At 36.7% G+C, this 15,658-nt stretch overlaps 1 protein-coding gene across 1 annotated transcript in view; it reads left to right on the forward strand.

The window, feature by feature from the left end:
- Nucleotides 1–15,047, forward strand: part of LOC129001068 (cortactin-binding protein 2-like) — a 32,781-nt gene extending 17,734 nt beyond the window's left edge. The window contains exons 9-11 of the mRNA XM_054428222.1: nucleotides 4,696–4,898; nucleotides 8,005–8,197; nucleotides 14,592–15,047. Of these exons, the coding sequence (XP_054284197.1) occupies nucleotides 4,696–4,898; nucleotides 8,005–8,197; nucleotides 14,592–14,782 (587 nt within the window). The 3' untranslated portion in view covers nucleotides 14,783–15,047. The remainder of the gene's footprint in view (nucleotides 1–4,695; nucleotides 4,899–8,004; nucleotides 8,198–14,591) is intronic.
- The last annotated feature ends 611 nt before the right edge of the window (nucleotides 15,048–15,658 follow it).

The raw sequence follows: 15,658 nt of genomic DNA on the forward strand, positions 1-15,658 counted from the left end.
AAGAAAACAAACTGGTAGTCAGAAACAAAGCTATCTTGTTTTATCATCACACAAAACTATTTCACCTTTAATAATAAATTTTACACACAGACAGATGGACTAGCAATGGGGTCCCCCCTATCAGGAATATTAGCTGAAATATACCTCAACGATTTTGAAGAAAAACATATCTGGGCAGATAACAACCGCTATAGAGATAAGATTATGTTTTACCGATACGTTGATGACATAGCAATACTTTTTGACGGCAATACAAGTCAACTCCAGCTGTTTAATAAATACATTAATAACATTCACCCTAAACTTGAGTTTACAATAGAACTAGAAATGGACAATAAACTCAATTACCTGGATTTAACTGTCATACGAAGTGACAAACTTTTCACGTTCAATATTTACAGGAAGCCAACCTTAACAGATACTACAATCCATGAAACATCACCTCATCCCGTTAATCATAAAATGGCTGCATATAACAGTTTTGTTCATCGGCTCCTATCAATACCACTTAGCTCTGAAAACTTTGATAAAGAGAAAACCACTATTAAATACATTGCACATAAAAATGGTTACGATCCCGTTATAATAGACAAGATAATTAAAAAAGAATTAAAGAAAAAGAACAATAGGAATGAAGATAAACCCAAAGAAAGGAAAGTTTTTGTAGCTTCAGAATTTGGTAATAGTTTAGTTACCAAACATTTTAGCAAACGAATTAGGAAAAAAGAACATCAATATCGCTTTTAAAACTTCAAATAAACTACAAAAACTACTCAGCAGTGCTGATAAAAATGGAGTAAATAATACAGCTGACAGAACTGGTATCTACAATTTATCATGCGACGATTGCAACAAAATTTACATTGGGCAAACAGGCAGGACATTTCAAACTAGATTTAAAGAACATTTGCCTAAAGCAAGTAATAATCTCAAATCCAATTTTGCAGCTCATCTTGTAAATGAAAACCATAACTACAGTGATTTTAACACAAATTTAACTTCTCTACATTTTTGCTATAAAGGCAACGTTATGGACGCTTTAGAAGAGTTCGAAATTTATAAAACTACCAAAACCCAACCTAACACATTATTAAACGACAAAATCAGTTTCCAGTCCAACTTTATGATCCTGTATGATACTTTAATAACAAACCAAGAACAGCTGATGAACAAAGAGCCGAGAAGTACAAAGTCCACCGCCCGCCCATCTCCCGTATCGCAGTCATGACTTTAACCTAAAACTGTGCGGTCGGACATTGCAAGTTTTTGTCGGTAGGCCAACCCGTAATTGTAAAACGTGTTTATTGATTATGTGTCCGAGTTGTGTATTTAAACTTTTGAGGACCTTTTCGAAGTGATAGATGTGTTTCTTGTACAAGATCTGATGATGAGGACTTAAGCTCCTCGAAACGCGTAATCCGTAAGGACCAACAGGATCACTCTGGTAGTACTCAGGTAATTTTATACCTTTTATAGTACTTTCCTGTTAGTTAATTATCAGTATTTTAAAGAAACCGTTGGAATAACATAGGTAATGTAACAGCTGTAATAGTATATTACGTTACTAGTCCTGAAAATAAGTGTTTACCAGACGAGTGTGGTGTCTCGCACGGGATTACCATGCGAGTTCGGTACACACACTTTGGACGAGTTACGTACGATAGTTTACGCCATACTTCTAAATCTGTACAAATCCTAAAGGACTAAAAATCACTAGTCATAACCTCTAAGAGAGATTATGTTTTTGTTTATAACCACTCATTGCCACCTAAATACAGTATAATCAGCGGATTGGTGTCCGGTAAAACTCATTACAGTACAGTCCTTGACAGGTACCGCCACTCATGGGTGCCGCTGCTGCCACAGTCCGCCGACTGTAAGCGCAACCGCGACGGCACGGCAGTGGCAGAAAACGACAGCCAAAGGGTAAAGATGAAATTATTAAAGAAAAAAATGAATGAAGAAAGAATACTATAAACTTAGGCCTCCTAAGGTTATGGCATTAAACATTGGTGTCATTCATACATGTAAGTGCTAAAGATTCTAAATCACCGAACCCCACATAAAGGAATATTTAAACTCTTTAATGTCAGGGCTTAGGCAGATAAAAAATTTTAAAGTACAAAGTAGTTTCCAAACCCCAATATTCCTGCCATTAAAAAGTATTTAAAACAACAGATACTTATTTGTCGCAACTTTTCCTCGTTTTAAAACAGGGAACTGTTGTAGACTGCGCCATGGCATAATCCATCAGTATCCGTTAAGCTTATTCGTTCTGTGTCATCATCGTTTAGCTTGAATCATCATTTTAAGCCAATGCTATAAGTTTAGTTAAGGTGTAATATCCAATGGTTAAAACAGCCTGATTAAATGAGTAAGAATCAGGTACGGATTTCCCACTAGGCACACTAGGCTACTTACGGGTGCCGCAGCTTACGGATGCCACCGCTTACGGGTACCACTGCTGCTGTGTCGCCGATTCCGGGTGCCGCCACAGCCACGTTAGTCCGCCAACTGTATAGGCAAGACCGCGACGGCACGGCAGTGACGGAAAACGACAGTCAAAAGGCTTATAGGAGTTTGCAATGGTTAAAAGTGGTAGGAAACCAATGTAAGGACACAGAATGAAGACTTTACAAAGATATTTATGTAAAAAGATATAAGTTTAAATTTAAAGTCTTTATTTCTTTATCAGTACTGTACTGTATTTCAATAATAGGAATTTTAAAGTTTGTGAAATGGTAGATTTTTTCAATAATTGTAAATAAAATTCAAAAAATAACCTGCAGTGTTTTTTATAAACACTCTATTTGGACTTGTTAGACTTAGTTTATATTTGAAAAAATAATTACTTTTTCACCTCACTAAGAAGATGTTTTAGCCGTTGTACAAACGTTAATTGGAGGCTGAAAGCTACGTAATTGCTGTCCAGGACCGAAATGGCAGCTGACATCGTCATTGGGAACTGATTTGGTTTTTAAGGCCCTAGGGTCACAAAACTAGCTATTCGCTTACTTACTTAAAACATCAATGTATACTAAATATACTTAAGCAGTATCTATATGCATGTTATGTCACCGCTGCCTAGACCCTATTTATTAGTATTTTTGCTGGTTCCTCTATATTACTTCTTCACATAACCTTAAATATGTAGTTGTGTTAACTGTTAATGTGTATTTATTGCGTGAAAATGACAACTCAAGACCCTCAATTTTGTATAGTGTGGTGAAAAATGGCGTTCGTACGACGGGCCGAAAGGGTTTTGCGGCTCTTGACTTCGCCTTGAACTAAAAAAAAAACGATCTTGAGCCGGCAAAACCTCATTTTCAGTCCTAGGTACGAAATATACTATGAAGGGGCGGCACTAAGAATAGTGCCTATGGGTGAAATATTTATAAATCCGCCTCTGCACCAGCCATGCATCAGACTTTAGTCTTCCAATCCACAAGCTCTCTTACTGAGAAAACCAATAACCATACTACAAAAGAGCAAAATTTTTTTTAAGCTATTTTGAGGACCGAGTTTAATGTGATCAAAGTTTCCAGTTTATTTAAAGGTCAAAGAAATGTCTAAAAATAAACTTGTATTATGTCATGTTTTTGCATTATTGAGACTTGTGGTTTTAATATCAAAGGAATACCGCAACATTACAACACATTCTCAAGCATTATTGACTTACGAAAACACCATTTCAACTGGTGCCGATTTGCATGCTAAACAGAAAATGTCCAAAATCAGACCAAGATTTCGAACCAGAGAGAACTTATTTTATCTAAGAAGTGTTTAGAACTTGCGCCCAACACGACTGCATTAAACTTGCCCAGTAAGCAACAGTTAACCTACACAAAGTACACTACCCAACTAATGTTGCCGTCGGCAACTACTACTTACGAAACCGTTAAGTAGTACTAAACGGGTAAAAAAAACGAACTTTACCCTTACATTTCACTAGTATAAATATAAGTTATTTATACTATAAATACAATTTACAAGGGGTTAACGTGAGAATAAAGTTTTTGGGCAACGTTTTTGTGGTTGTGCCGGGAATTAAATCCGTCCGCATCTAAGTTTGAGACACTACCATTTTGTTGTTGTTTTGTGGCTAACAACATGCCAATTGGGTTATGGTATTCTTATGATGTCAGGTGCTCTAAATATGAATACTATTTGATATTGAAAGTTTTGAAATTTGCTGCGGTAATCATTGAATTACATTACTGTAATTACAAATTCATAACAAGCTCAGATAAATTATTATTCAACTACCTTTCAAGCTTTGACTATTGATACAACTTATTTTCTTTATCCAATACCCAATTCAAGTTTTCGATCATCTAGGTAGGTTAGAGTTTGTAATTAGTCCTTTTGTACAAGTGTAAATACTACAATGAATTTCAATTTGGTAAAACGATTTGCAATAAAAATTATTAAAGTTCCCCTGGTATAATAGTTTATCTATATAAAAAATATTTTGGGGGGTCACTACCCCCTGACCCCCCCACCCCCTGTAACCGCCCTTGCCTATGACACTGTGCTGTTCTCAATAAACATGTTAATAAAGAATATTGTCTATTGCATAGTTAGTTGGTAAACGATTATTGAATTCATCAGTCAACTATTTTGTTCATAATAGTTGGTAACACTTTGCTGAAAGTGACTCCACTATGTTATTTAAAAAAAATCACCAACTTACAGAGGCAGGGAAAATGGCGTTGAACCTTACTGAAAAGCCGACCACTCTGAAACCTGCAACACCCATGACCATGTTGAAGCTATCCCAGGGTTTGTTGAATGGCAAGAGAGTGATTAGGATACGACCCGATCAGCTGATCAACATGAAGAACTCGCAGAAGGTCAAAATCATACACACTGACAAGAAGTTAAAACCAGCTGTCGTGGTAAGTCTAGTGGTGGTATTAACTATATTTCCCTTTGGGCTGCGGCTTGATAGACTTGTAATGGACACGCTACGACTTGGTGGAATGTAGCAGGGTTGGATTTAAGTACAGTAAACTCTCGATTATCCGCAGTGCATGTAGGTAAAAAAAAAACATAATTTAAATAAAGTTACTAAATACAAAACCCAAATAAAAATCTTAAATCACAAAAACAGTACAGTAGGCTACACTTAATAATGTACAGTACAAAACGTGTAAAGTAGTTCAGTATTACTGTACAGTAGATCCACACCATTCCTACATAGTATTACTGTACAGGTATCCACTATACATGGTGTGTACTTGAGCAGTTTTGGGCGCAACCAGCAGGCCCGTTTTTGACCCTGTCAGCGCCCTAGGCACGTCTAATAGTAGCGCCCCTTTGCAATATAATAATATATATAACAGGGTGTACACCGACCGGGAAATCCGGGAATCATGGGGGAGATTTTTGAACCGTGAATTTTATATTTCTACCTGGAGTTTTCAATTTACCGTAATCGCGCATGACAACAGTGATGTTTCCGTGGCCGCGGGAGACAATAATAAGTCTACACACGGCCGCAAGGGATGATCAGAATTTTCCGCAATTGCAGAAGACGATGATGGTATCTACAGAGCCGCAACGGATGATCAGAATATTGCACCAATCACGGAAGACGATGATGTCCACACGACCGCGGGAAACCTCAAGAACATTGCTGCGATCGCGGAAGACGATGATGATCTCCACAAAACTGCAGGACATGATTAAAATTTTGCCGCAACCGCGGGAGACGATTACCATGGATTCACGACTGCGGGATACGTACGATATCTACAGGACCGCGGGAGATACAATAACTATTTCTACACGGCCACGAGGGATGATCAGAATATTGCCGCGATCACGGAAGACGATGATAATATCCACACGACCGCGGGAAACAGCAAGAGTTTTGCCGCGATCGTAGAAGACAATGATGATCTCCACACGACTGGAGGACATTATTAACATTTTACCGTAATCGCGGGAGACGATAACGATGTCTTCACAACTGCGGGAAACGATTACGATGTCTACAGAACCACGGAATACAATAATGATTTCTACGCGGCCACGAGGGATGATCACATTAATGCCGCGATTGCTCAAGACGATGACAATGTCCAAATGACCGTAGGAAAAGATCAGAATTTTGCCTCATTCGCCGAAGACGATTATCTCCATATGTCCACGGGAGATGATTACCATTTTGCCACAATGGCGGGAGGCGACTACTATGTCCAAACGACCGACTGGGACGATATAATGATGTCTTCACGGCCGCGAGGAGTGATCAGAATTTTATCGCAATCGCGCAAGACGATGGTAATGGCTACACGATCGCGGGAAAAGGTCAAATTGTTGCCTAATTTGCGTAAGAGGATGATGATCTCCACAACACCGAGGGAGATGATTACCATTTTGCCACAATTGCGGGAGGTGATTACTATGTCCACACGACCGCGGGGGACGATATGATGTATTCACGGCCGCAAGGGGTGGTCAGAATTTGACCGTGATCGCGCAAGACGAGGATGATGTCCTCACGACCGCGGGAAAATATCAGAATTTTGCCTCATTTGCGGTACACGATGATAATCTCCTCACGACCGCGGGATACGTTCATATATTGCCTCGATCATGGAAGACGATAATTTTATGTCCAAACGACCTGACTGCAGAAAGTAGTAAGAATCTTGCCGCAAACGTGGGACACGATTACGATGCCTACACGGCCGCGAGGGGTTATCAGAAGTTTACCGTGATAGCATGCATATACTACCATAATTTTTTTTTTTAATTTCCAAAATTTTGGCGCCCCCCAAAAAAGCCAATTGCCTCGTGCCCTAGGCATGTGCCTACCGTGCCTATTTGGTAAATCGGCCCTGGCAACCAGCAGCACTGTAGATCTTTGTTTACTTAGCTTGCGAGTGAATCATGTGATCAGTAATAATCTGCACAAGCATGGTCATTCGCCCTGTCTGCCATTGTTGACTTACCCTCCCCCTTTCCCTCAATACGCGCATCACTACAGCATTAGTTCATTTTAACTCAATCGTTCAAATTGTTTGCTTCGTTAGTGCAAACGATAGTGACATTTAATTTGCATTAAATTTCATCAATAATATGGATGACATTTATTAAGTTTTGTTATCAGGTACGTCCTTTTATTGTATTATAAACGCACTTGTGTTTTGTTTTTTAGTGCCAGCTATAACTGAACTTCTGTATAGGCCTAGCAGTCTAGGCATTAGGCCTACGCATCGTAATCGTAACTGTACAAGCCTAACCAATTACTTACACGCCTTAGTTAAAGTGGACTTGACCTTTGTTTAACCATTACTGGCAATTTTGCGGCTTCTCCGCGAAATTCAATTATCCGCAGTATTCACGCCAGTCAATCCATTGGATAATCGGGAGTTTACTGTACAGGCAAACTAGGCTCGCGCCTTAGGGCATGCTCCACAAAAAAAGAATTTGAATTTCAAAGAACTGTGTACTAAAATCATTGGTCACACAAACTGTGTTTACGTATTCTGTCTAGATTGTGTGATATAATGATATGATCAAATTTTTATTTGAGTAAGTATATTCCTGTCATTGATGAACTATAACGGGTATTACACTAGAGGCTATATTGGCTGCAAGCTTAAGCAGCTGTTGCAGCAAACTAAAGTACTTATTTAACCTAATGTACTTATTTCACTAAATAGGGAAAACATCTGCCTTGCTTAAGGAACTATTCCTTGTTTTGTTTGTTTCCATTTATTAGTGTGGTCGTGATCACTAATAGCAAAACTACTTAATGAGAATATGCTTAACTTTTCTTTTAACATTAATTTGATCCTCCTGCCTTACTCGGTTCACAAATAAACTATAGAAATTTGTGAACATTGAAAAGTGATGCCTAACTTAGAATTATAGTTGACTTGGCATTAACATTTAGTAGGAACGACACTTTACAAGGTAAGAGAAATGCTCACAATCATTCTGTGGGTTTTAGATACGAGCTCAATGAATGCACGATATTTGTTTTTTCAGGGCAACGTTCAAACACAGAGGCCGGTCACAATGGCGGGTAAGAAAGTGGAAGTGTTGGTTACAAAACAAACCATCAACAACCAGACACATTTAACATCGTCAGTAGTAGAGAAACCACTGGACCTGAACTCTTCTACGCTCAGCCTTGATAGGCTGTTGGAAGACCACTTAGATAGTGAAGATGGAAGTCAAGGTTAGTTTGGTTTGTGTTCTACAATTTTTAAAACTCAATTAGTCATTCCATCTATACGGACCAGACTCTAGTTGTTATCCCATCAATAAGGACCAGCTGTCACAAAATTTTTTTCAAATGATCGTGTGAGTGATTTTTGTGTACGAGTTGAAGCTGAGGACGGGAATAATTGTAGCAAGTGCCGGTAAATCACTTTCAGTACAATGATTGATATTTATCATCACACATACATACATACATACATACATATACTCTCCCGCTCCGATTATCTTCGGGTCTGGGTGTTCACTAGGCCTCTCTATCTTCTTCTGTCCTTCCACAATTCCACTTCCTCCACATAGTGCCATTGCACTCCTCTTGCTTCCACATCACATTTCACCTCGTCAAACCACCTTCTTCTGGGTCTTCCTCTTGGTCTTCTTCCATCCATTCGGAGTTCACTCATTCTTTTCGGGATTCTTTCATTCTCCATTCTTCTTACGTGGCCTAACCATATCAATCTCGTCTTCTCTACTTGTTCTCTCAAACTTTCTTCAACTATTCCTCTTCTCAGCTCTCCATTCCTCATTCTGTCTAATCTTGTTTTTCCTTTTATCCCTCTTATAAACATCATCTCCCCTGCCTGGACCCTACTCCATTCCCTCTCTGTTATGTTCCAAACTTCAGCACCATAGGTAACTATCGATATATAGTACGTTTTTTACATGGTAACTTTAGCTTTCTTTGGTATATCCTTATCCCAGACTAGATGTTTAATACTTTGGTAAAATCCTGCACCTTTCCCCAGTCTCGCCGTCACCTCTTGCGCCGTACTTCCATCGTTCGAAATCACCTAGCCTAAATATGTAAATTTTTCAACTAACTTGAGTGTCCTCCTACTTTTAAAGGTTGTTCCAACATCCTATCTCTTCCGATCACCATCGCCTCACTCTTTTCCTTACTCCTTAGTCCCCTCACTCTCATAACCTCTGCCCATTTATTCAGCTGTCTTTGTAACTCTCCTTCATTTCTTCCCCACAGCATTATATCATCTGCAAACATCATAGTTCCCACATTTCCCCCAACGTTTCTGACTTCTGTCCACATTATTTCCATTAGCACATTAAACAAAATCGGTGACAAAATACTTCCCTCCTTCCCTGTTTCAGTCCTTCCTTATATCAAACCAACTGGTATACCATGCAACTGTTCTGACACGGCACTTGTGAATCCTATACAATTCTTTAATCCACTCAATGTACTTTTCTTCCATTCCAATACCTTTTAAGCTATCCCAGATGGCACTTCTCTTCACTGAGTCATATGCTTTTTCAATATCTATAAAAACATATATTATTTTCTGATCGAATTCCCAATGCATCTCTATCAGCTGTCTTACCGCAAAGATTAAATCTATTGTACTTATATTTCTCCAAAAACCATGTTGTTCCTCACTTAACTTATCTTTAACATAATCTCCTATTCCACTTAAAATCACCTTTTCAAAAATCTTTGCCACTTGGCACATTAATGTTATTCCTTTGTAATTCTTACATCTTCTTTTACTACCTTTCTTAAACAATGTCACTATGTCACTCTTCCCCATTCTTCTGGCGTTTTCCCTCCTTCAATATACACATAAACAACCTTTTCAACCAATGTAACCCTACAGGGCCCAATGCTTTAATCAAATCAACTGTAACTTCATCTGGTCCGGCTGATTTATTATTCTTCATCCCCTTCACTGCATTTTCAATCTCATTCCATGTTATCTCTTCTAATTCCATCAAATTGTTCCCGTTTCAGGATTCTACTATCTCATCACTTTCTAGTCCCGAGTTTAGTAAGTCTTTAAAACAATGTTTCTAAGGTTCAAAGGTTTCTAATATTCTTTCCATTTTCAACCAGTCTTCCATTCTCATCTTCCATGTGTTCAGCACTTTCTGTCAATCTCTTCTGGTTTTTCATCAATTCATCAATCAATCACATCAATCTGTATCTAGCCTGCTGGTAAACTTTTCCCATGCTTTTCTTTTCTCTTCTTTAATAATACGGCTACATTCACACCTCTTTTCATTGTATATATCTTTGTCCTTTTGATCCTTACTCTACCACCATTTCCTTAATGCTCTGTTCTTTTCTCTTACTGGATCTATTGTTCTTTCATTCCACCAATATGTAGTCTTCTCTTTCCTCTTACCCCTTGTTTTCCCACACACTTCTTCAGTAGATCCTACCAATATTTTCTTAAAACTTTCCCATTCCGCTACAACGTCACCAATTTCATTGTTTGGTAAATTCTCTCTTACAATCATTTGAAATTTTTCTAACTCTTCTTTCTGTTGTAGCTTCTAGCTTTTTATCCTAGTAATTTCCCCTGTTTTCCACCTTTTTGGACTACTAATCCATTTAAGGTTCCTATTTAACAATCTATGATCTCCTTCCATGTTTACACTTAGTATCACCTTTACATCAATCAACTTTTCTCCCCAAACCATCTACAATGACGTAATCAATGACACTTTTCTGATTTCCATCCCAACTATATCTCGTGACTACATGACTCTCCCTTTTCTGGAATTTACTATTTCCTATCGCTAAACCATTTCTTGCACACAAATCCAATAGGCGTTCGCCTTCTTTATTCCGTGGTCCATATCCAAAAGCAACTAACACTTCATCATATCCTCTCCAATCCCTACCCACTTTAGCTTACAAATCCCCCATTAAGATGTTGACATTTTATAAATGTTCTTCTAACTCAATTTCAAAATCATCATTCTCTTGGTCTGTACAACCCGCTTGTGGCGCATACACTTGCATTATAACACACTTCTCTGCCTTCATCTTAATTGTCGTACTGATCATTCTATCTGATAAGTAGGTCACCTCTTCAATTCTTTCCTTGATTTCTTTATTTCCTATGAAAACGACACCATTTCTTCCTCCTCTATTCCCACTCCAAAAAAGTTTGTACCCATCATGTAATTGCCATTCACCATGTCCTCTCCACTTTGTTTCACTTAGAACCAGCACATCTAATCTCCTACCCTTCATTACATCGACTAATTCTTCTATCTTATTTATTATTATTAGTATATTCAATGTTCCAAATCTTAACCTTAAACTTTTCCTGTCAGTTCCATTTATTCCATCATTCCGAGGCCTATTCTTGAAAGCAAATGAAAATCCACTGTTGGCTTGCTGAGCCTAACAAAGCTTCACCAGAGCCCCGTTCGCCGCCCTTTTGTTTCCTACTTGGGACATTGCCCACCTCTCACGGCGTGGACGTGGGGTTGGACTTTGAGAGGCTAACCTTTTTCATCACAACGGGGATTCAAATTTACCATATGCATCATAAAAATTCCATTGGCAGTTATTTTAGCCACAAGAGATATTAGAAGAACTAATATATAATTTATTCGTAATATATTATCTGTTCAGTATTCTTAAGTATTATTTCAATTTGTTGGAACATTTATTTCTTTTTGTCTATGAAAATACAGATGGCATTGATTTTGTTACTTGTTTGAATGTTTTAAGTTTTTACACCATGTGATGTACAAAAATGAGTTAATTTTAGTTGAAAAGCAGCAAGAACAAAGATCCCTATCTTTTTTATTGGAAACTAGCAGTTATCCGGCACGTGTTGCTGCGCTAACAACTATTATTTTAAATGGTAATTTGTTCTTTATGATAAATAATAAAAATGCATATAAAAAACAAAAATAGAATAGGTATTTATTTGACTTAATTGTCAGTGGATAAACACAGTGTCTGGTTCCGTTGCACAGCTTGGGTGGATTTAAGTTTCGAATTAGCAATATTGGAGTTCCTTCTTATAACGACAGTAATTTTTGACACTTTTGACAGATCTGCACCAAACTTCACACAAACCATCCTTGAATAATGCTTAGTAGTGCCTGAAAGTTTCATTACAATCTGTCAAGCGGTTTTAGAGTCTATAGGGTAGATATCTAGATGTAAAATGTTGTAAAAGTACAACAAAGCTTAATTGTAATAAATTATAATAACAAGTTTTGTTAAATGTATCTCCCCGTTTTTGTAATTTGCCTCAAAATTATAAAATTCCCGCTTATAGACATCGTCCACCACACAACGCTCAACTCCCATAGATGGTGACGACCGCTACAACTGCAGTCCATGCATGCTACAAAATTCTGAAGTATCTAATATCCATCCAATATCTGAAATCTATCTAAAATAATACACAAGTCTTGAATTTAGTTATAAATTAATTACAAACAACTTACTGAGAGTCACTTCCGCTTGTATATGGTAGGCTTTTTGCGACCCTGAGCTACTTATCCTTTGTTACACTCATGAGCAAGCCACATTAGGTCTAAACAAATAGCTAACCAGTTTTCAAAAAAGTTGTTTATTTTAATGTTTTATAATATACTGTACTAGCAGTTATCCGGCACGCGTTGCTGCGCTAACAACTATTTTTTAACTAGCGCACCTGTTGCTCGAAGCCGAGCAATTGCAATGTATTACAGGCGTTATTTCAAAATAAATAACAGTCATAATTTCCGATCACTTAAAAGAGTCAACTTAAAGATAATGTAATCATTCACTCCACTCCAGTTATCAAAACTGAAAAAGAGCACACTTTGAAAAAGAACGCTCTTGTGTGTATCATGTGTTTACCCAAACAGACGAATAATTTGTATTAATTGCATACTAAAACAGCTGTTCATAGTCAGGGATTGCACTTGTGCCTTTTAATGGTGATTTTGAAAGCAAGACGCAAAGGAAATTGTAGCCGCTTGAATTCAAATGGTAATTCGGATGAAATCATTGGTATTCTTGGGATTAAGACTATTTCTCCTTTAAACTTACCACTGATGGTTGTTGCTCCGATCAAGTTTGGTGTTCTTTTTGTAATTGTCAGTCTGGCTCCGTTGCACAGCTTGGGTGGATTTAAGTTTCGCATTAGTATTATAGGAGTTCCTTTTTTTACAGTAATGTGGTGGGTTAATGACAAATTTGGAGGCATTTGAATACCTGAGATAGAACGCACAATTATTATTCACTTATTAATTTATGTTAGATTCTGTGGCTATAGAACAAAAGATAAAAATATTAAGGCATTGCCATCCCTTTTATTGTTTACTAGCAGAGTACCCGTTCTTCGTACGGGGTTGCCATATAAGATTAAAATGCTTATTGCAATTATACTTAAGCTTTGCGTTTGCAATGGGGGGAGGACACATTTTGATAAAATTTGCTTCTTTAAATTAACGGTATACTAATGGTATTACACATCTACCTACCATAGCCATAATGTTCTACCACTTCCCCTCAACAATAAAGAAAAATAAATTATTACGAATTCACAAAAAATCACAAATTATTCATGACATTAAAAACATAAAGATAACTGTAAACAATCCTACTTTGACAGTTATCATTGCGTATACCGTAACAGTTTTTTGTTGCTGCTTAGTTCAAATTAGCTGTTTACATAAATGCAAAAAAATAATAGTGCTGCACCCTGTTGGTAAATCTTATAACTTTTTAATGCTTTTGTATATCATAGAACCAACTTTTTTAGTTGAAACAGCTGACTAAATTCTTTAATTCTCTTTAAATAAGTAATTTTAAACGGTAATTTGTTCTTTGCGATGAATAATAAAAGAGTATACCCAAAATAAAAATTTAATATTTTACTTAAATGCCAGTGGATAATTTTTTTTTTTTCATTAGGTTAATGAATATATAAGTTTTAGGCGTACCTACCAAAGGTTTTTATGTTTACATATTTAACATTATTGGAGAATTTAAATGTCGTTGAGTGCACGGGCGTGCTGCGATTGGGGTTTAATATATTTGGACTTATAAGTAAAATTGTTTTCTGTGCTGCACTCTGTGGAAAAATTGTGGAACTATTTCAAATTATAACTAATACAGCATGTTATGACTATTCAAGCTACAAAACAGTTGCCAGGTAACAGCTAGTCATATCTATCTATCTAATTTATTTGTAAACATTGTAGTTCAAAAAGCCTGACATTGGTCCACTTGAAACCCTCTGGGGCGGAGCCCTGGTTTTGACGGATCTGCACCAAAACTCAATAGAAAGAAGCTTAATAATTCCTGAAAGTTGCATTACAATCTGTCGAGCGGTTTTGGAGTCCATAGCGTATATACATATATATATATATATACATACATATTTCCTCTTTTATAGATTTAGATTTTTCTGGGGCTGAGTAATTTTTAGCGATCTGCACCAAACTTCATACAAACCATCCTTCAATAATGCTTAATAACGCCTAAAAGTTTCATTACAGTATGTTTGCCGGTTTCAGAGTCCATAGGGTATATACATACATACATACTTCCTCTTTTATAGATATTTCTACTTTGTATATTTATTGTATGTTTGCAGTTACCCCGGTTACCTCAATAAGTGCATCGGAGGTCGAGAAAATGAGGCTGCAGAACGAGGTGGAAGAATTAAAGAGACAATTGAAAGTATCACAAGAATTGTGTGCAAAAAATGAAAGAGAAGCACAATATTATAAGTTAAAAGCCCAGGAGTACAAGAGTCAACTTATGAAAATAAACTGTGGGCATTGAACTGTGATAGTTTGTGAAAGACTGTGTAACTATAGGCTACTTTAAAAATTGACAAAATAATGGATTTTTAAGTTACAGTTTTGAGACTTGAATTTCTGTTCGTTTTTCCGCTGGTCCAATAAACAAGTCATCCCATTTTGTTCACCATAGAACTAGCGTAATTTTTAATTACTTATCTGACGCTCACAGATGTCAAGCACAAATTTTAACAGCAATAGAATGTAATTAAGTATCCATAACCAGTGCTTTGTTTCATATGGATTGTAATCAATGAAGTAAAAACAAAAAATGATTGCAATATTTTATCATTTTAATATATTTTTATAGTTTGCCTTATTCAAACAAATTATCAGTATTATAATAATCAATTTTATTCATATTCACTCATAATTCTTACCAAAATCAAGATGATTCATATTTTGTTTTATTATCTTTCTTTGACTTGTAAACACTCGGTGATAATCATTAGAATTTGTTGAAGTAATATCAAATAGTATGCAATTGCTTTTTAATTATTTTTGTCCATTTTTTGTTAATCATTTTTATGTAGTTTAAATCGTTTAAATATATTATAATAATTAGATACATTTCACCAATTTGATTAATAGTTACCTCCCATAATATTATTGTAATATTTAAAAAAAACTAATTGCAAGGAATTTTTTGAAAAGAAATTCACTTCAGCTAGCTTACCTGAAAAAATTAAGAGTCCGGGGGATGATAGATTCACAACACATGGACAAAATACATAGCACTGATGTTTTGTACGAAGTAGGACGTCCGAGCCGGTCGAAGAGAAATGTCTTATTCTTACTCGGAAGAGGTCCTACTTCGGCATGAAATATAGGGTGTTTGTTTTTAATGCAACCCAAATAG

This window comes from Macrosteles quadrilineatus, unplaced genomic scaffold (assembly GCF_028750875.1).
Source record: "Macrosteles quadrilineatus isolate MER2022 unplaced genomic scaffold, UCM_ALF_1.0 Scaffold_8__2_contigs__length_117827958, whole genome shotgun sequence".
Classification (NCBI taxonomy): Eukaryota; Metazoa; Arthropoda; class Insecta; order Hemiptera; family Cicadellidae; genus Macrosteles; species Macrosteles quadrilineatus.